The sequence below is a fragment of the Solea senegalensis genome, linkage group LG2, assembly GCF_019176455.1.
Source record: "Solea senegalensis isolate Sse05_10M linkage group LG2, IFAPA_SoseM_1, whole genome shotgun sequence".
In the NCBI taxonomy this organism is placed as follows: domain Eukaryota; kingdom Metazoa; phylum Chordata; class Actinopteri; order Pleuronectiformes; family Soleidae; genus Solea; species Solea senegalensis.
This window is the reverse complement of record NC_058022.1, coordinates 1914758-1937181: the sequence shown is the minus strand read 5'-3', so window position 1 is coordinate 1937181 and position 22424 is coordinate 1914758. Positions and strand designations below refer to the sequence as shown.

The following is a 22424-nucleotide window of genomic DNA, read 5'->3' as shown; positions in this document are numbered from 1 at the left end:
ATATATAGGGGTAAAAAGAACAGATATATGACAAAAGTCAGAGGTTACTGTTTTGAGTGTTATGTATGTAGTACAGGAGGTGTCCTTTAGAGGGCGCCGTTCTCAAAGAATGTCTCTTTTGAGTCAGAGGATTGCCAAAGATTAAAAATGTACGGCAAGATAATTCAAGCCCTACGTGCGCTATTAAAATCGGCGACACCCATAGATAAGACCACTTAAAATGTATTAACTTGCAAATATACATTTAAAATACTTTGTTTTTCAATCAAAAACATTAAAAATCCCAAACGTTATGTTTTAAACGTGACAGAAGAGTAAAAATGCGAAGGCGGAACTGCGGAAGTCGGAACCCTCTCACCGTCAGTACGACACTTCCGTGTGTAACCTCCACTGTAAACCTGACAGCCAAGCCGCCGTTGTCCCTGGGAGCAGAGCGAGCGAGCACCGAGGGTTGCAGTCATGTCGGCAGCGGCTGCGGGGATCGGCAGGGCAGTGCACAGCGATGCGGCCCCGAAGAAGAAGAAGGGACCCGGGGCTCTAGCAACGGCCTACCTGGTCATTTATAACGTTGTTATGACAGCGGGGTACGTACGTAACGTGTTCCCTTGTGCTAGCGCTGCTGTGGTGATACAGTGTGTGTGTGTGTGTGTGTGTGTGTCTCGAGACAGACAAAATAATCGCAGCGATATTAATCGGTTTTAATAAACAGTGCAATATCGGGGCTCATTAATCGACTTATCTTAATGTATCCAATTATCGGTATTAGCTAGCAGCGCTGCTAGCATGCTGTGTTGTGAGATTTCGTTTGAACGAGGTCGACGGTTAAATCAGATTAAAGACACCTGATCTGATTGACGGTCGCCACAGAACCAGATTTACCGACCACAGCGCCGCCGAAACTCGATTAATCGACTAGAAATGTAACATTTTGACACTTGGTTTAGTAGTTTGACGACTTGTCTGCGTGTTCTGAAATGTAAATATAATCTTCTTGTTCATTTTCAACTCTATATATGTGGGAATTTAACCAGATTACCGGAATTGTCTTCAGTCTTTGGACAAAACGAGAGATTTGAGGAAAACTAGCCACACGTTTCAGAAAAGTTAGCACATTTTCAAGAATTTTGATGTGTGTGTGTGTGTGTGTGTGTTTTCATCCACTGTCAGTGGAGTCATTTCACAAGATTAACCAGTAGGGTGCGCTAAAGTAGAGGTAGACTGATTACTGGGTTATTGTGTGGCTGATACTGATGTTTAGAAACCTACGTAAAAGAGTAAGGGCCACAAAAAGACAAACAAATAATAACCAGGAGTCTCACTTTAATGTCGGAATACTGTGGAAAAAGTATCAATTCTGAGATTAAATTTGGAATGAGATTAAAGTCAGAATTATGAGTATATAGTTGTTTTTCATACATATTGGCAGACTGTTTGGCCAATTCTACACCAGATTAGGCCATTATATTTAAGTGTATTTAACAACAATTATGATCTGTGTTTTGAGTACACGCCCACTTCACCATCTCCGTGACCTACTTACGTAGATATGAAGTATTTATCACGGACTATGAACTGAGAAATCTGTGTGTGTGTGTGTGTGTGTTTTATTGTGCCACTTTTCAAACTGTTGCACAACTGAACGCTGGCTGTTTTGTCACCGTTCAACCAGTTTGGTCACATTGTGTCCCACTCACTGTGGACGGGTCACACAGTGTGAGCTTTGTCTCTGTGTGTGTGTGTGTGTGTGTGTGTGTGTGTGTGTTACTGTATACATGCAGAAAGTACACTCTTTGGCCCTTTTTAAAATCAGTATTTAGTTTTAAAAAATGCCAGTGACTGAAGTGAAACTCTGCTGACCTTTGACCTCCCTGTGTCGGCAGACGAGCTGTATATGTATGTATGTATGTATGTATATACACACACATATATATATATTATTTACTTTTAGTACTTTTAGTACTTTTAATCAGAGTTTTAGATCTAACTATATGATTTATTTTATTTATTGTCCTTTAGTCTAAAACATGAGTATTTAACAATAATCTGGGTACAAGAGAAGATCTCGTGTTAATCTGTAATGGTCATGTGACTCTTCTTCTTCTTCTTCGTGTTCCTGTGGTGTGCAGGTGGCTGGTGATCGCCGTGGGTTTGGCTCGAGCGTACGTGGCCAGAGGAAGTTACCACGGTCTGTATTACTCCATCGAGAAACCGCTCAAGTTCTTCCAGACTGGAGCTTTACTGGAGGTGAGATTAACACACGCACAGATGAACACATCACTGTGTAGATTTCATTCATTCAATACTGAACATCTGACGTGTGCTTGTGTCCTAAAATCCTCAGCTCAGTCTTTAAATAGAGGCCATTTCCTGTTTCCTCTGCACAAATCTCACGAGATTATGTATCCCACGATAATCTGGCGTGACAAATTAAACAGCTGAATTTACTCAGTTGCTTTTATCGTCTGGGATGTTGATGTAGAGTCGTTTGTGGCAGATTTAATAATTGATCTTTTCTTGTTTTTTTTACAGATACTTCACTGTGCTGCCGGTGAGTCCTTTAAAACACTCACATTATTATTATTATTATTATTATTATTATGGAATAAACGTCCTCACACACAGTTTTTAAGTTTTTATCAGATTTAATAAATAAAAGGCAACAATAATCCATGACTTAAAGGTCTAGTGTGTTTTATAAAAGGTTTTAATCACACACTTGTAGGAGTTGTTGTTTTTATGATGTAGATCACAAGCTGGGTTTGTTTAATCTGATTTTAAATTTAATTTTACATTCACATGTGAAGTTTATTATTTAAAGAATCTCAAACTTAAAAAAGATCTAAAGTATTAATTTTTGCAAAGTTTACAAACTGAATTTATTTTAAGGTAATATTTACAAAAGCTTAAGAAACAGTGGTTCCCAAAGACTGGGTCGGGACCCACGGATGGGTCACGGGAAATCTGTGTTTGGGTCCCCAAACAAATGAGTTCAGATTATTCTGTGTTTGTTTTAATGAAAAAGAATAAAATGAAGTTTCACGGCTGTAAAGTAGTCGCTACGTTCTACGCAAACATTAAACCTTTGTAACCCGACAATAGAACGGGTTTCAACTGAAACACGTGCAGCTCACGTGTTTATTTCAACTCTTCAAACTAAAGAAAATGAGACGACAAATACAAACAAACGTGTCTCGTGTCTCAGGGATCGTCCCGTCGTCTGTGGTTCTGACCGGATTCCAGGTCATGTCCCGGGTTTTCCTCACCTGGGCCGTCACACACAGCGTCAGGGAGGTAAGAACGCGCTTATTTAACCACCATTATTATTATTCTTATTAATAATAATGATTAGTATTATAATGATGTACTGTTTGTACAGATTGGATTAGATTGGAGAACGAGTTTAAATGCGTAAGTAACGTCAGACGTTTGCAGGGTTTTTAAAAACAAGTGTTGATTTTCTGTGTTGTTTCTTTTGTGTGTTTGTTGTTGATGCTCTGGCATTTGTGTGTGTGTGTGTGTGCGCGTGTGTGTACTTTAGAGCACGTGTTTGCTGACATGAGGCAGAATATGCAATTATTTAGCCAGTTTTCTGTTTTCCTTTGATAAAACACGACAGTTTAATTACAACATTATACAAAGAAATATCTGAAATGAAGGATCGGCTGTGTAAGAACCAGTGACCTCTAATGGTGAGACTGCAGATTGCAATAATAAATAACAAACTCCAGCACATGAGTGTTAGTCAAAGTCATTCACTCTTCACAGTGAGTTGAGCCGAGAGCCGCAGCTAACGTGATGCATTCAGTGACCCTGGTAAATTTCTCTTCTTTTTTAAAAAAAAAAAAAAATGGAAAAGTTACATTAACTAACATTTTATAATCAAACAACCAGGACTACATCAATGAATTATCAATCACCGACTGTTTTGATAAACAGTCATTTTCAGTGTTTCATTTCAGATTTTTTCTTTACAACAAAAGAAATGTCAGTTTTTGATGTTTTATAGCCAAAAAAAACACAAATTGAGCAACTGAGACAACGATCTACAGATGAATTGATTGTGACAATCAACTGTAAACTAACAGGTCATTGAAAAACCATTGATCATGTTTCTCAGAGCAGAATCGTGGGATTAACGTCTCGACCTCCGTCTCTGAGTGACGTCGCGTTTGCATCAGTTTTTTTTTTTTTTTACACTAACACGTGAGGATGACGGTGACTGTGGTGCCTTTAGTGTCTGACCTCTGACCTCAAACAGCATGCTTCTGCAGCATGAGTCGGGGAGTCCTCGCCGTTTTGTCCTCCCGTCACTTCCTTCCACTTTCACGTGCAGGTGCAGAGCGAGGACAGCGTCCTGCTCTTCGTCGCGGCGTGGACCGTCACGGAAATCATCCGCTACTCCTTCTACACCTTCAGCCTTCTCAACCACCTGCCGTACCTCATCAAATGGGCGAGGTACGACGAGACTCCTCCCTCCTCTGTCCCTCACGAGCACCTGGAAACGCCAACGTTAACTCAGTATCTTTAGGACTTTTTCACTGTTAGACAAACACAAAAATGTGACGATTAAGGTTAAGTTAAGGGGTTTAGTGAATGTATTACGTCTACGATGTGTCCTCACTGAGATGTAAGAACGTGTGTGTGTTGCAGATACACCTTCTTCATCGCGCTCTATCCCATGGGCGTGACGGGCGAGCTGCTGACGATCTACGCGGCGCTGCCGTACGTTCAGAAGACCGGACTCTACTCCATCACTCTGCCCAACAAGTACAACTTCTCCTTCGACTACCACTCCTTCCTCATCCTCGTCATGATCTCCTACATCCCCCGTAAGTTTAAAAAAAACGTCCGCTTTGGTTTTCCATGATTTCTTTGTTCTACAGAGGAAAGAAACCAGGAAATGTTCACGTCATTTAAAGTCGAACTAAACCCTTAAACCACTGTTTTTCTGGTGCAAACACTCACAGTTATGTGGAGTAAACCTTTTTAAAGAAGCAGAAATAAATCAGAATGTGTTTTGGGATTATTGATTAATCAGTTTAGTGTTTCAGCTTCTTAAATGTGAATATTTTCGGGTTTCTTTGCTCCATAAAACAAATAAACCATTAAAACTCAACCATTTGTGTTTGTGGACAAAAAACAAGACATTTGAGAACATCATCATTTAAAAGGTTTGACAAACACTGATTATCAATATTTTCTGATATTTTATCACCCAAACAAGTCATCGATTATCAGAATAGTTGACGATTGAGTGAATTGATCCATAATTACTGTACGTGTTTACCTTTTATTTCTTCTCCGTCTTTTTCTCCACACAAATCCGGCTTCTTATAGAACTGTGAAATCATCGTTTTGAGTATTTCTGAGTAGAAAATTGTGAAAAAGCTTGAGAATGAACATTTAAAGTAGTTTGAACTCCGTGTTTTTACATTTCTTCTTCTTCTTCTCTCTTTGTTTGTGTCCAGTTTTCCCGCAGCTCTACTTCCACATGATCCGACAGAGGAAGAAGGTTCTGGGTCACATAGAGGATTACAGCAAAGTGGAGTGAGCCGCGGCGCGTTCACACACACACACACACACACACACACACACACACACACGAAAACAAGTGAACACAGAAACCAAAACCACCACAGGAAAGACGAGAAACGACGACGACGACGTCGTCAGCAGCAGCAGCCGTTTGTGACGACCCTCGTATTTTTGTTTTCAGCGTTGGCTTGAAATGATGCACTGAGCCGTTGTTTTGTTTCCCTGACAGACGTGACATCGTCCTCGTCTTTGTGTTTTTGTTTGTTTTTCATTCATTTCAGGCTCAGAGTTTGACGACATTCCTGATTTACTTCAATAAACTGTTTCCATTTTGTGCTCACGTTTGTTTTTGTTTTTTTTTATATCCCTTTTTCTCTTTGTTTGTTGTCGCTAACGTTCACTTTTCTGTTTTTCTCCTTTTGTTTCGTCGCTTTTTGAAGAAAGCTGTCGATCAGACGTCTCAAACTCGTGGCTCGTGGGCCACATGTTTGTTAGCGTTAAGTTTTCCTTTAGTTACTGCGACGATTCGTAATATATTATTAAAGATGCAAAACTGTATTTTTCCTCCTAAGTTATTGTGCAAATATCACCAACAGCAAATTAGAAGTAATGAAATTGACGAGGTTTCACGTCAATACCGTTGAATATTATCAGTAGCATCTTAGCTCGAAATGCTAATCCCTTTATTAAATGTATTATATTGAACATTAAATTACGTTTTTCTTAAAAAAAAATTTTTTTTTTAAAAATATATTCGATTTTCTGTTTGTGACTTATTTTGCCTGATTCACATGCTTTTATTGTGAAGTGTACATCACTGTGTCAAAACAAATGCTTTTACTTTGAAATTCTGTGAACTATCAGATAAGGGTTGTTTTTCCCCCTCACTGGTTTGAGTTTAACGTTCATCTCCTCTTTATTTAGTGAAAGGTTAAGGGTTTTTAGGATTTAAGTAAAGTTAATATTAAAGAGTTCAGAGTTAACTGAATTTTAAAATACTTCTTTCAGAACACGACGATGATGATTTATCGTCAGTAGCAGCAAATTCACTAAGCTTCAGTTTGACGTAGACAGAACCATATTGTAGCCACAATTCTGTCTCTGTCTGTTTTATGTTGTTAATTATAGAATTTTTAATGATACACAATTTTATTTTACAGACTAAAATAACAGTTTATTATTTAAAAGTGTGAGAATCTGTAAATGTTGTCGTCTCTGAGGTGAATTTGACTAATGTTTAGTGCAAATGTACCTTTAATTATATTATTTATTACCTCAAACAACAAAGTTATGTTTCCACCTCACAGATTTTTTATAAACTTAGTTACGAGATGAAGTTTGAGTGAAGAAAACTGTAAAAAAACACTGGGTTAAATTTAAGTTTTTGTAAAAGTTGAGTGATTATGATGAAATTTCATCAGATGTGAATTAAACTGAGCTGATTTTTGTTAGTTTAAAACGATAAATCTGCTGAACCTCCGTCCTCCTGAGTGCATTTATGCACCACTGCTGCAAATGTACGACCACTAGAGGGCAGCAGTGAACTAAAGAGCAAAGATCAGCTTTGGTGAGAAATAACCGTCCTCAAAGTTCAGCGAGTTAGAAAAAAGTTGTGGACTGGAGCTCAAATTAATTCTCAAAAGTCACTTTAAGAACGCAATAAAATAAAAGGGTAAACAAATAATTCTTTACGCCAATTTACTTTAAAAAAGACAAAAATCTGACATCTTAATCAAAATAAAGTCATAATTCTGAGTTTAAAAATCAGAATTTCCTGAATAAATCCTGACAAATTTGAATATGAATTGGAAATATTGACTAATTTGGATATACTGACTTAAATTGTCTCTCTTATTAAACTGTGTCTTTTTGCTCAATAATCCTGCTTCACTGTCATAATCCTGAAAATCTCTTAATCTCTTTCATTCTGTAGCAAACACCAACATTGTTGTTGTTGTTGTTGTTGTTGTTGTTGTTGACGACTGTTGTCGAGCATGACTCTGGACTCTTGTTCATGAAAATGCAGCTGGTTGTAAAACTGCATGACAGTTGAAATCATGAATGCCTGGAAAAATAGTGATGATGACGGCGGCGGCGACGACGACGCTGTGTTTTAAAAGACAAAAATACAAAAGCATGGCTTATGTTACTCCACAAACAGCTCAGCTAAATAAAGTTTTGATACAAATGTTTTGCATGAGGCAGCAGACTTTTGTACAGGTGTGAACGATGACGATATATATTTACAATAAACCTGTGACATGGGATTCATTATTTTTATTATATATTTTTGACGATATTTACATTTAGATCCACCTGCTGCTTATAGCTGTTACCATCTTCAGTGGTGGGTCCCATGTTGAATTTAAATTGCCACAATATCTGTAATCTGGATTAGATCTGGATGATACTTGGTATTTTGGTAGATTTTCTGATCCAATGAGTTTTGACAAAGATAATTAAGTTTGCTTTACAGGTTTGCCCATTGAAAAAGAATGGGATTTCTTGAAAGTTTGATGATGTTTTGTGATGTCATCAGAGGGCGGATTCGTCCCAAAATTGAATGGCAACATACTTGGGTGATGAACTATCCATCACAAAAAATCTGTGAAAAAAACTGTAGACAGGAAGTTGCTAACAGAAGGAAAAACTTAGAGTGGTTCTTTCCAGCCTCATAGCAAACCAGGAATTTATAAACATGGTTTGAAAACAGCATCCTTTGACCTTTTGTCCACCCAATCATTTTAATATTTAATCCTTAAATTGGAGAAATAAACTTTACTACATTTTTAGAAATTCCCTCAAAAAATGTGATTTCTAAAAATGCATAACAACCTTGGCTTTTGACCGCCAAATTCTCATCAGGTCGTCTTTGAGTCCAAGCGAACGTTTGTGCAATTCAATGTCTAATTACATGTGGTCTCAATTAACGACAGTCACAAAAGCATGAGGTCACCATGACCTTGACCTATAACCACTCAAATTTGTAATAATCTCACTTCATCCTTAAAATCTTCCAAATCTAAGTTGGTTCAAAATTTAAAACTGGCCAATATGTTGCAATTTCAATGTCTACACAACAAACGGTTGTCTGCGTATGTGTAAATATGATGAAAAATTAGGAAAAGAATCTTGGAAATCTCAAATTCATGACAAAAGACTCTGCATCTAAAACAAAAACACGCCAGTGTTCATTTTACTGATTATTGTTAAGTTTCCATAGAAACTGAACAGAAATAACAAAAGCAAAAAAGACTTAGTCGTTTGGTTTTGGTGGAAGGAGTAGAACTGTCCACTGATTCTACCAAAAATAATGGACAAACAGCGATGTCCATCATGGACAGTGATGTCCTCAAAACCAAAGAACTGAAAGAAAGAACCACTAATAAACGACAAAAAGAAGAAAAACAGAAAGTAAAGCAGAGAAACTTTCACCTACCTTTAAAACCTCAGACCTCAGCTGTGGGAAAATAACTCAGGTGCAACCAATGTCTCCTGATCATCAAGACAACCTGTGACCTTCAGTCTGGATTTAAGGTCTCGTCCACACTTTAGTGGGAAATTGTTCAAATTTTAGGTTTTTCCTCGTCTGTTTTTAAAAAAATAATCCTGCCCCACAAAAATATCTTTATCCAAAGAAGGAGACGGAAAGCTCACTGCCACCTAGTGGACGGAGGATTAAATACCACACAATATCACTTTCAATATTCAAGATTTAAATAAATAATCTGTGATTAAAAAATACATTAAGACCAATTGAAAATTGACTTGACGTGGGAAAAGTTAACTTGTTAATTTTGGAAACAAGACGACTGTAACACGATCAAACAACCTTAAAAAGTCATTTATTACAGTTGACGAGGAAACTATTCCAAACATTATAAATACAGTAACGTGATCACGGCTCAGTGTAGTGGGTGTGGTTGTGTGGCTGCATTAACGTTGCATTAAAGGCCGTGTATTGTAGCTGAAAACCTCCAGACGCGACTGAAGCGTCGGTGAGGAACTTCAGTGTCACCACGTTTCCTGGAAAACACGGAAAAAAACCACACACCCATGTTTAGTCGTCATGACGACCAAAAACATTGAAATAATTCTGTATGTCGATGATCTCACCTGTGCTGATGATGTCTTCAGGTAAATAATCCCCACAGAATCTGTGAAGAAAAACAAATTCAGATTAAATTTAGATTTTTGTGGGTTTTTTTTTTTTACTGATTTCTATCAAATTCTATCGTCCTCACCTGCCAACGAAGCCCGAGACGTCGTCGTAGCTGTCGTAAACCTCCAGGTAATCAGCGAGACACGACATGTCGTCCTCCACGTCAAACTCCAGGAAGCGCAGGTGGACTCTCTGACCGAGGCGGACGCGGATGTGCCAGTAACAGATCTGCTCGTTCTGGTATTCTTCAGGGAAACCGGGAGTCTGAATGATCTTCTGCTGCTCCGTCAGAACTCCACCACACTCCTTCGCTGCGAGACACACGAGCAAAGTCATGGACTTAAAACAAAAAGTCACTTAGTGGTTTAGTTTGCGGTGAAAGAAGAGAAACGTTAAACACGAGGAGATAACGTGGAAATTATGACCATTTTTCTCTCCGTACATGTCAATAATTCTGCATTTTTCTTTCACACACAGTCTGTTGTTATTAAAGGTCTAACACATGCACACACACACACACACACACACAGACTGTAAATATAAGTTAAAAAACGACCATTGTTCATGTTCAAGAGAAAAGTAGAAGCTCATTTTCTCATTGACTTCATGTTTACTTTATTTACTCATGAAGGTTTGTATAAAGTCATAGAAAACCTAAATATGTCACTGATGTACTGACACGCCCTGTCTATATGTATATATGTATATATGAATATGAAAACCACACATTTCATATTAGAGCAGTAATAAAGTGAAAGAACCCCCTGCCTGTGGTGAAACTGCTCATGAGAAACGTTTGTGTGTGTTTGTGTGTGTTTGTGTGTGAGCGCTGAATCATTCCAATGAAAAACACATGGAGAGTCCTCTGACAATGACGTCAAACGCTTTGCCAGCAGAATATTATCATTATTGTTATTATCGTTTACGTCGTAAAGTTACAGTTACAGTCACAAAACAACGACACGAAAACCACTGTAAATACATTTAAAACATGTGACGTCACATTATTATTAATGAACAAAACGTGACACAAAGTGACCTTGAATATTTGGTTGATAGTCATTTTATTTTGTGGAACACTAAAGTTTACCTGATGCTGAACAAAAGCAGCGTAAAGAAGCTCCTCATAGAAAATGAATTTCCTAATTATAATTAATCTACACTTCAGTGAGTTAGTGCACAGAATTGTGAGATTATAAATTGACTGCCTTTTTCTCGTGCATTAATCTCGTATTTCTAATGAACATGTAAACAAAGACGTGGTGCTAAAATAGAGAAGACAACATCCCAAAGTTCTTGTCCCAGAACAAATTCAATTGAATCATTATTGAATCAAACTGGAAATGAAGTCAAATCAAAAGCATGTGAATTTGATTTAATTTGATTCAGTAAATGTGTGGTTATCACTCTACGCTGATGACGCTGTGATGATTTGGTTTGATGCCCAAAAATGACGTCACTACCAGATAAAAGGCCTGTGCCTCACTCACTCACTCACTCACTCATTCCACCAACATCTTATCCACACTTATTTCCTGCCACAGGTTTATTCTTAGTCTGATTGTGATCATTCACAGCGTGAACAACATGTCCTGGTTTTCACTGAAGTTTGACTGAGTCTGAGTCTGTGGAGCTTCAAGAAGATAAGTCTGAACCTGAGGACCTCCTCCTCCCTCCTCCTCCCCCCTCCTCCCTCCTCCTCTCCTCTGTGTTCATAAACCTCGACTCACTGTGTGGATTGTAGCAGTACACGTCCCATCTCTCGTTCTTGTTCAGTCTGTATCCGTAGTCCACGATGCCGATCTTCCCGAAGCCACAGTTGGCTCCGGGTTTGACGATGGGGTAACCGACGCGACCTTTGTCGAACCATCCGGCCGAACACACGTGGAAACCTGAACATGAAAGACAGGAAAACATCTGTTTCACTCAAGGACACAATTTACAGAATGAACAGAACCATTTTTTTTTTCTTTTTAAACAAAAACAGATCCGGACATTGTCCACTGACACAAATCCAGATGTGAGAACCTGAAAGTCTCAACCACCTAACATAGAAACTTCTGCACAAGTGTGAAGGGTTTGGTGACATCTACTGTTGAAACAAATGGATTGTTTTTGCTTGACTTGACTCCCCAATGAAGTGTAACTGAGAAACTACGGTGGCCTTCATGTAGCATAAAAACACACAAACCGCTCAACAGTTTTAGGCTACTGTACATGTGTGTCATGAACGCGACATCATTTTAAAGATTGTATTCAATATATTTGGACGGATTCTTCCTTAAATCTGTACAAAGAAACTTAAAAATTACATCTGTGGATGTGGAAGAGCTAGCAATAGCATGCTAAATGTCGTTCTTCTATGGTTCTTTCGCTGCCCTTTTTTGTGCCTTGCTAACTCAAGCTAACGCCTGACTATTGTCCGTCACGTGTGTTTATTCCAGGTGTCTCAGAGTGAAATGATTTCTGGGGAATGCTAACAGTGTTGGTGGTGATCTAGCTTCAGATCTGGGAGGTGGAGCAGTTTATTGACACTCAGGCTCACTGAGGGTTTCGCACGTCACGTCATCAATCTGGAATTTACAGCATACAACACGACCAAAGTTAACCAAAGTCGCAAAGTTAACGGTCAATTATTGTCTGCACTAATCGTCCGGACTGAGAAAAGCATTTGTCGTTCTACAGATTGTTAAAAGTTCTGTCCAATCAGGGAGAAGAATGTTTGTGGCTCGCTTAACTGAACCAGGATCGTGACAACGTTTGAGTTTTCGTTGTTACCTGACTTAACTGTGCTTTAATTTTCCCCTGAAAACCACGACGAGACAGAAAAACTCTTTCTCCCAGAACATTTCTGGCATCGCGACATAGATTATTAAAGTCTTTCTGTCAAATCTTAGGCCTCTGAAGAATAAAATAAAAGTAAGATAAAAGCGTCGACTGTCATGTGTTGTCTTTTAATCTCAATTTACTGTTGTTGTGTCAGGGCTTTGGTGTCGAGTTCCAGACTGATCCAGATCAGCCTCAGACCTCCTGGGTGCAGAGCGAGCGCAGAGGAAACTCAGCTGTGAGAGACAGAAAATCGCAAACTCATGCCTGGACTGAGTCTGTGCTGCGTGGGAACAGCAGTGATTTTCTTTTAAAAGGTGTTAACAGTTGCTGTCCTGAGACCAGACCTCAGACCACAGAGTCGTCTCAGTTATTCCCGTCCTGACCTTTGCACTGTGAACCTGTTACGCTCGTTGTTGCTGTTGTGTTAAAAGCATTCCACAGAGCCGCGGGTTTCCTTTCCGTCCTTCACGGGAGAAGGGAAACATAAACACGGACAAACACACTGATGATGTGTGACTGCCGTCGCACTCAGACCTATTTTGCGAGCGGCCTCCAGTTGTTCGTACGTGGCCAGCGCTCCCCCCTCGTACTTGCACACGGCCTTGGCCTCTTTGAAAGTCAGCTGGTATCGTCCTTTACGGGATTCCCGGTGGTAAACTCCAGCTGCTTGTTCTGTCACAGCAGAGAAAACAAAGAAAAAATATACGTATATACATATATATATGTATATATATATATATACATATATATATATATATATATATATATATATATATATATATATATATATATATATATATATATATATATATATATATATATATACATATGTAAAACAGCTCAGAGGTGATGTTTTGATTTGGTTCATCTGTTGCTACAGGAACCGTTTCTGTATATGCTGAAGTCAATTAATCTGTAATCTGTTCCTTCAATAACACATTAGCCCTCTAGGGGTCGCCACTGAATGTGAGGATTGCGTACTTTGCTCAGAGGTACCTGCCGGGATTCAAACCAGCAACCTTCCAGTTACAAGCCAAGTCTCAAGTTTATTATTTAATCATGTCGCACTTTTTTGAGTGACACATATAAGGCATTCGGACATTTTTGTCCAATGAAATTAAAAAGGTTCCTGGTTATTTATTTGTGACTACAATTACATGGATTTTTTTTGCAGACTCAGATTACAGATTACACACAAAATTAAAGCAAAGATGTGAGAAAAAATTATACAAAATGCAACAATATCCGAACTTGAGCATGACATTCAGGACACAAATTGGTATAGACATAGATATTTTTTGTTGCCGGATGTCCTTCCTGACACAACCCGCTGAGGTCAATTTAGAATCCAATCAACATCGTATAATGGGGATTGTGTCCCTCACTTGAGGGGAACCCAGCCCTTAAACCTGGCAGGGACTCAAACTAGCAACCTTCAGGGCACAAGCAAAGTTTCCTGTCCATTTGTCCCATGTGTTAATGCAAGTAAGCAGTTTATTACAAATACAACAATGTGGAAAATACGATTAGTTTTCAGTGTGAACGCACCATAAAAACCCAGGGAAATCATGCTAATTCATTTGCTAACGTATGAACATCAAGTTTGTATCGTCGGTTAAATATGATCATTCATTCATTCATTCATTCATTCATTCATAACATGCAACAACTAAACCATGTACCAGGTCGCCATTCAAGTAAAAGTAAAACATCAATTGTAAAAAAAAAAAAAATGGCATTCTTCGTCAACCCCTGGTGGTGGGATGCAGTAATAAACCCCGCCTCCTCCATGCTAAACAAATGGGACAAAAGCCAAACTAAAAAGTCAAAGGACAACAAATCTTGCCTTAAATGTTACTTTATACTTTTATAAAAGTACTTTTTACTTTTTCCTTGTTTGGTTAATTTGGACCATGATGTTAATCTAACGTTAATCTGCCACACCAACAGTAAACCAACAGTAAACCTACCAGAGTTAATTAACCCAGTGTAAACAGTAAATGAGGCTGTTGTTGTGACTGTAACTCTCAGCTCGTAAAAACACACACACTGAGCTTCAGTGAGAACATGACCATGTTTGAAGAAACAGAAGCTTTCAGATTATCAATGATGTCATTGTTGCTTCACAGTTCACTTATTTTACTACAACACTGTTTATATACTGCACATTTGAACTTCTTGGTTTGACACAGAGGTAAATATTTGATTGGACATAATCTTTATTGTTTATTTTAGTGTATCATACCTCAGTTAATATCTTAGTAAAGGTTGTGAATCTCCAGTTTTGTGTTCTTGCTCACAGATTTTTCTTCTCTGTCATTTCAGTATAATTAGTGACATAATTCAGCTTTAGCCAAGTCAAATTTAGAGAAAACAAATGAGTTCAATATAATTATGACAATAGATTTAACAAGGAAACACAAAGCAAACAAAACTGAAGAACAATAGAGTATTTTAACTCTTTGACGACAGTTTTAATGATTCTTTTGAAGTCGAAACGTTACATAAACAGTGAAACATCTTTAATTGTCAGACACGCTTCATTCTCACAGTTTCAGGTCAAATTAAAGGTTAAAATTGAGAGTAAATACTTGAATGAGTCTCGTCCTCCAGTAATTATCTGAGGTCCAAGTGGAACAGATGACAGTGAAGACAAAGAGAATCTCACGGTGACTTACCGAGCCATATCGAATTATGAAATATTCCATTAGCGAAGCCCCAAGCCTGCGCCTCCTTCAGCAGGAGCCCGAGTGTCCAGAGGAGAGAGAGGAGGTGCATCCTGCAGCTGTTTCTCTCCAGATGTTTCCACAGGAGCCGACTCCTCTGCTGCCTTTAAATACCACACACACACACACACACACACACACACACACACACAGAGGAGGAGGTGACTGACTGAACACTCTTACTCACACTGAGAGTGAGTGTTCACTCATTCACTACAACTTTGTACAGTAACTCTATAAACACGTCATTTACTTCAAATACTGACGTTAAAGCAGGACTACGCAGGATTTATCTTCAGAGTCATTGTGATGGGGGGGGGGACTGGGGGCTGTCTCTACTGCCCCCTACTGTCTGTTATGCTGTGTTCACGTCAAATTAAACAGAAGTAACGTAGCATTTATTCTCACCATCAACCAAAGCGTGGAAACGTCTGCACAGATGAGATTTTGGACTTTGTTTGTAAAGTTTTCACGTGGAACTTTAGCGCCATGCAAGATCAGGGCCGCCGACCCAGAAAACACAAAACGCTCCCTGATCAGGTTCCAGCTATAAGATCAAAGCAATGAGAGCATTATTATTCAAGTCACCATCACTGGTCAAAGGCGAAAACAGAAGAAGCAGAGAAAAAAACGCTGTCTGAGGAAGCGACCGTGTGACCGAGCGAACGGCAGGAACTGAAAAACACAGAAAACTAACAAAAGGTTCTGCTTTAAAACGACATCTGCAGAAACACGTGGTTCGTTTTCGTGACGTGAGAAAAAGAAACATTTGTGTTAGACCGACACTGATGTGACGTAAACACTGAAGCTGTGGGAGACACCTAACATCTGGAAACACCTCCCTGTGACACACACACACACAAACAGACACACACACACACAGTGGAGTAACTTTGCTGAAAGTTCTCTGCAGGAGAACAAAAAAACACACTTTCAAAATAACAAACACTGAAACTGAAATTCTACTAAATTGATGTGTGTGTGTGAGAGGCACTAAATATTTAAATTATAAATGTTTCTTCGCTGTTTTCCATTGTTCTTTTTTTTATTTTTTGCTATTATACATGTGTGCGTGGCTCTCAAACGTTTTTGCTAAATTTTTCGGTAAAATTACGTAGTCGTGGTTTAATTTATTAAATTTATTATTCTGTTTTAATCATTTCTTTGTCAAACGGAGCAAAAAAACCAAAACACTCACTTATGCTAGCTTTTATCTAGCATTTCTCACATTAACTGAAACTAGCCTTTTGTTAGCATGTATCACACTAACTTATGCTAGCTTTTGTCTAGCATTTCTCACATGAACTGAAACTAGCCTTTTTGTTAGCATTTATCACACAAACTTATGCTAGCTTTTGTCTAGCATTTCTCACATTAACTGAAACTAGCCTTTTTGTTAGCATTTATCACACTATATATGTATACATATATATGTATGTATACATATATATACATATATATGTATATATATATACATATATATACACACATATATACATATATACACATATATATATATATATATACATATATACACATATATATATATACATATATGTATACACAAGTATATGTAGCTTCAAAGAACCAGAAAATACTGATCTCACAGGTGAAGATGATTAACTCTTTAGTGTAATTATAGGTAAAAACCCCAATTTGTGATTCATGTTTTAAAACAACACATGTTCTCAAAATCATGGGTTATGTGAGAGGGCGCACATGCACGCACGCACGCACGCACACACACACACACGCACACACACGCACACACAGAATTGGATCCAGATTTGGGAGGAAATGACTTGGACTGTGTTAAAGTTCCCGGAGCCTCTCTCCTGTACAAACCCACACATGGAAAGTACATCTGAAACACAGCGATTGTGACATTATTACACTGTTACATTACAACTGTGTGTTCATCATGGTTTCCATGTGGAACCACAGTGATGCAGCTCACACTGAGTCGAGATGAAGCAACAGCAAACGTCATATAAAGAATTATTCAATCCGCTGACATGGGGCTTGTAAATGATGACACAGCTCAAACAGAACCACAGACGTGAGTTAAACCAACCACCGACATGAAATCATAACTAATGTATTCATTTATTTACTTCAGCGTCACCAGTGGAAGTGATTTCCACTGAAACATGATTTAAAGTGACAGTTCAGGTTTTCTGTGCCCAGAATCCCACGCTAACATGCTCTGACGGCTGCCAGCAGCGAGGAAGCAATGAAAAACAGATTTTTGACACTAAACAAAAGACTCACCTCGTAAAATCCATGTCAGCTAAAGTCTACTGTATCTCAGGGAAACGTTTCCTGGTTTATCTCAGTGTTAGATTCAGCTGGAAACTCAAGTTTGAGCCACTTTGTGAAACCAGCACCAAACTCCATAGAGAAAATCAACAATTTTACATCACAGGGACAAAGAAGTTGTTCATCCACTGATGCCTCCATCTGTTCATTTAAAAGTGATATTTTGTGAATTTGGCTTTTAAAATTCTTTGCTCTGATGTAACTCAGTGACACAAAGTGACCACACGAGGCAGCAGTAGACCAGCAGCTCCTGTGTCCGCACAAGCTTAAATCACTGATTTTCTCTATGGGGTTTGGTGTGGGAGAGTGAGCGGTTTACAAACTTCAGTTTCCTGTTGGAAAAGTCTGTCTAACAGTGAGATAAAGACGTGAACGTGTTCTTAAGATATCGCAGACTTAAACAGATGTCGATTTTTATTGCACAGTCTTTTGTTTAGTCACGACACAGTCAGTGGTGACTATTACAACCACACTACAAAGAAACCCGCAGACTATCCCTTTAAAAGAGCAGTTCTAAAACACAGACCATGAAAATGAAGCAATAATCTGTGTCATGAACTGTGAGACACAGATGATAAAGTCCATCACAGCTGGAAACTCAAGTTTGTAAAGCACTCACTCTCCCACACCAAACTCCATAGAGAAAATCATTGATTTTAGCTCACAGGGACACAGGAGCTGCTGTTCCACTGCTGCCTCATGTGGTCACTTTGTGTCACTGAAGTAAATCCAAACAAAATATTTTAAATACCGAATTCACTAACTAAGACATTTTAACATAGTGATGGAGGCAGCAGCGGATCAACAACTCCTGTGTGCTGTGATGTTAAAATCACTGGTTTTCTCTATGGGGTTTGGTGTGGGAGAGTGAGTGCTTTTCCTGTCATTTCCTGTTAGAACAGAGATGCATATATGGAGTTTTTAACAGAGTGAGTAAATGTTAGGAGCAGAAATATCTATGAAACTCCAGGAAAATATCAAAACTGCACCAAAGTGATCATAGAGACCAGTGGATTTGAGATATTCTCTGCATGTGGAGGCTGCACTGAGTTAATGACACACATGAGGTTTTTGTTTGGCTGAAAAACAAAGTTACCCCCTGCTGCTGCTGCTGATAATAAGGATATCATTGTCTTGTGTAGCTGTAAAGTGGTTTAAAATATATATAAATAATTTATATCAGCAACGGAACAAATGACTCAGTGTTTTCATTGGAAGCAGCTCTCCCTGTCTCTCTCTCTCTCTGTATATATATATGTATATACATATACACAGAGACAAACAAACTCAATGTATTTAAGTATAAATCACTCTGGGTAACTTACCTGATGTCAACACTATGTCTCAAACTAATCATTAATCACACTAACTAACTAAAACTAACTCAAAACTACCAAATAAACACAGTTTCCACTGAATGTGAAAGATGACAGGGTGTGTGTGTGTGTGTATAATTACTGCCTTGATATGACGTGACGTCCTCTTCAAGTGTTCAAGTATGGAGAGAGCAGAGTCTGCTTTATTGTTACTGTTACTGTGTGTGTGTGTGTGTGTGTGAAGGAAGTCAGAACAAACAGACCATAAGAATGATTAAAAACAGCAGAGAAACAAAGAGACTATTATTCTCACATCGCTCTCTCTCCACTCGTCTGTCCTCTCTCCATCTGGTATTGGACACACACACACACACACACACACACACACGGAGGACATTACATTGACTTACATTCATTTCCTAAAGACTTACTCCAACCTTAACCTTAACTACTACTTGACTTAAATTAACAAATTAACAGACAAAACAAAGTCTTATCACTAACTTTAACCATAACTAGTTCTTCTTATGTTAATATTATTATCATCATCATCATCATCAATAGTAATTATAATAATAACAATAATAATGATAATTTTAGTCCTAAACTCAGAAAAACGAGGCTCTGCCTCGTTAGGACCAGGTTTTGGTCTCCATGAGGGCTACTGGTTCTGATAAGGTCAGCATTGTCATGTTTATCATAACACACACCGACATACACACTCACTCAGTGAAAGAGTGAACTCTTAAATATGTGATGAATGAGTGAAACATGGGTTTGTTTCTTTTATTTTATAGAATAGCTTCATAAAAGATGTTTTTTAATGTGCTGGTGCCCCCTGGTGGTCATACCTTACACCTACAATCCACAGTGTGCTTGTGTGTGTGTGATTATTTAAAGATGGTTTATAGACAGACGTTCACTTCACTTACACCAAAATAATTAGGAACACCTGTTAAACCTGACATGGTCATAATTTCATCAAATCTTCTTTGTCCTCACATTTTCTTTGAGTGACTTCACATCTGCACTGACACATGTTTAACCACTAGGTGGCAGCAGCAGCAGCACATACAGAGGAGCAGTCTGACTTTCAGAGATTCACATCACAAACAACATGACTGGAAATTAAATTAAATCTACTCTTCCACTAAATTGTCAGATTTTCAGATCTGTGCTGCTCCAATTTTATGGAATCACTTACAAAATGAGGTTAAAGTTTAATTATTGATCAGTTTGAAGGAATTTAAATCAGATTTAAAAGAGAACTCCTGATCAACATTCATGTTCTGGAGTTTATTTGAAATGATTCATAACATTCTATCCAAACTTGAGTGGATATTGTTTTTATTTCTTTGAGTTTTCTTTGTTCATATCATTTTATGGATTTTACTCTCAGTAAAACTTGTATAATTAAGGATAACTTAACACTTAAACTGATTTACTGCTTTAAACAGAGAGTTTTCAAAAGTTTTTTAACATTTTCAAATGATATTGATACTTAATAATTGTAATAATAATTGTATCGTTTATTTCTCACTTGAACTGATAATAGCTTTTTTCGTAAGCTTTTCCACACTTACTGATAATAGCTTTTTGCTAGTTTTCTCACACTTACTGATGCTAGCTTTGAGCTAACTTTTCTCACACTCACTGATAATAGTTTTTTGCTAGTTTTCTCACACTTATTGATATTATCTTGAGCTAACTTTTCTCACACTCTGATAATAGCTTTTTGTTAGCTTTTACATTCATTGACACTAATTCTAATGAACAAATGTTCATTAGACGACAACATTTAGCTTTTCCTCATCAGAGCCTTTCGTTGTCTCACAGTAGCTGCTAAACAGACTCATTTAAAGTGAAGGTCTTCAGATTTTTGACATTAATTCCAAAGTTTCTGACTGGATAAAGCGAATCTGCTAATTTATTTTCAGTTCCTCTCTGTGGTGTCGCAGTCAGTATGAAAACAACAACAGCAGTGCCAGAAAATGCTGTGTTGAGGAAACAAAAGTGGCAGGATTTTAAAGGGAAACAGAGAAAAAGCCAAATAAAGGAAGTGAATTTTGTAAATAAGTAGGACCCTTACTAGGAAAGCCGACAAAAAACAGAAGAGAAAGTACAATCTCACGCAGCAGAGTCAGCCATTCTCTACAACTATAATCAATTTCCCATTATTCTCTGGTGCTGAGCGTCAGGTCAGTCAGCAGCAGCTAAACAGAAAATTGATCGAGCTAATAGGAGAGAGACCTCTGCTTTGTCCTGATCAATATTTTAAAGATTTGTTTTTGTCCTGTTTCCAACTCTTTCATTCAACATTCACTGTCTCTGTCAGCCAGTATTTAAAGAGGAATTCTAGGATATTTCACCCTGGACTGGTGGTGGTGAATTGATGAAAAAAAGCACCTTCAGTCAGTTATCTACATCTAGTGGGGTAAATTCAAATTTCAGCCATTCAACAAAAAGCTAACCCAATAAAATATCTACCTGCTGAAGTCCAGGACATGTTTAAAGCATGTTTGCACCTTTTGTTGTGCTGTAAGACTGACTTTTCTGCCCAGAAATGTAACTTGATAAACCGCTCACTCTCCCACACCAAAGCCCATAGTGAAAATCAGTGTTTTTAGCTTGCAGTGACACAGGAGCTGCTGGTCTATTGCTGCCTCGTGTGGTCAATTTGTGTCACTGAATGGAGGCAGCAGTGCATCAACAGCTCCTGTGTGCTGTGGTGTAAAATCACTGAATTTCTCTATGGGCTTTGGTGTGGGAGAGTATGAATTTTACAAAATGACACAAAGTTCAGTTTCTAGGCCATAAATGGGGTGTTCAACTGCAAAGAAAAGGAGGCAAACATATTCTTAAGCTATTGTAGACTTACACCAGAATAGATTTAGTCAGTGTTGATTCAGTGTCAACACTGAACTAGCCCTTTTACCTGAACTCTGTGACACCACAGGCAGTTTGCTGGCAGACGACTCTCACCCGGTGAGGAGTGGAGAGGAGGGAGGCGAGGGAGGAGGAAAGGAGGGAGGACACCCACTCGAAGCCACAGGGAGGGGAGAGAGAGAGAGAGAGAGAGAGGGAGCAGAGATTTATGACCTCACCTCGGGCAGAAACAACAGAGCAAACACTGGTCTCACATCACAACTGCAGTTTCCTCCTGAGGTAAGTCCGTCCACACTGTGAGAAGTGTTCACACGTTAACACACATTCATTAGTCTCTCTAATAATATCACGTCACCAGCGAGAGAGAGAGAGAGAGAGAGAGAGAAGCTATTCTGCTGAGCACGTAATTAAAGGATCATTCTGCAACATCATTATCATCATTATACGTGGGAGGGGTCGAACCACAGAGGTGTCAATTACAGGAGGGGAAGATATAAATAGTGATGGAGTTTTTCCACTACACCGTTCCAGCATGACTCGGCACGGCATGGCACGGGACTCAACGGAACCTTCCTGGCTAAATAAAGGAATAAAAAAAATTAAAAGATAGTACAAATTGGTGCGCTATTTATGTCGGCAAACGCGCTCGGA

The 22424-nt window shown here is 38.5% G+C and overlaps 2 protein-coding genes across 5 annotated transcripts; one reads left to right on the top strand and one right to left on the bottom strand.

Moving 5' to 3' along the window:
- Positions 1–385: 385 nt before the first annotated feature.
- Positions 386–5875, top strand: hacd2 (3-hydroxyacyl-CoA dehydratase 2). The gene is made up of 7 exons (XM_044019499.1): positions 386–584; positions 2127–2244; positions 2530–2548; positions 3203–3291; positions 4334–4455; positions 4651–4829; positions 5469–5875. Exons 1-7 carry the CDS (start codon positions 460–462, stop codon positions 5549–5551), a joined length of 735 nt encoding a protein of 244 aa, XP_043875434.1. The 5' UTR covers positions 386–459; the 3' UTR covers positions 5552–5875.
- Positions 5876–9363: 3488 nt separating this feature from the next.
- Positions 9364–22348, bottom strand: tnfaip6 (tumor necrosis factor, alpha-induced protein 6). Of its 4 annotated transcripts, none has more exons than XM_044050629.1 (7): positions 21992–22348; positions 15205–15356; positions 13061–13198; positions 11428–11589; positions 9780–10008; positions 9652–9692; positions 9364–9561 (listed from the first exon to the last, which is right to left on the bottom strand). In XM_044050629.1, the coding sequence occupies exons 2-7, from the start codon at positions 15302–15304 to the stop codon at positions 9434–9436; spliced, it is 798 nt and encodes a 265-aa protein (XP_043906564.1). In that variant the 5' UTR covers positions 15305–15356; positions 21992–22348; the 3' UTR covers positions 9364–9433. The 4 variants fall into 4 exon arrangements, with proteins under 4 accessions (XP_043906564.1, XP_043906583.1, XP_043906554.1 ...); XM_044050648.1 differs by lacking the exon at positions 21992–22348 and adding an exon at positions 21823–21868; XM_044050619.1 differs by lacking the exon at positions 21992–22348 and adding an exon at positions 17524–17552.
- Positions 22349–22424: the final 76 nt, after the last annotated feature.

Bases quoted from the DNA above. Each gene is read 5' to 3' on its own strand.
- hacd2 (XM_044019499.1), top strand. From the start codon at position 460: ATGTCGGCAGCGGCTGCGGGGATCGGCAGGGCAGTGCACAGCGATGCG. The intron at 585-2,126 runs GTACGTACGTAA...TGTGGTGTGCAG, and splicing joins AACGTTGTTATGACAGCGGG to GTGGCTGGTGATCGCCGTGG. The intron at 3,292-4,333 runs GTAAGAACGCGC...TTTCACGTGCAG, and splicing joins TCACACACAGCGTCAGGGAG to GTGCAGAGCGAGGACAGCGT.
- tnfaip6 (XM_044050619.1), bottom strand. The intron at 10,009-11,427 runs GTGAGTCGAGGT...TGTGTCTCGCAG, and splicing joins GTACTGCTACAATCCACACA to CGAAGGAGTGTGGTGGAGTT. The intron at 9,693-9,779 runs GTGAGGACGATA...TTTTCTTCACAG, and splicing joins GTCTCGGGCTTCGTTGGCAG to ATTCTGTGGGGATTATTTAC.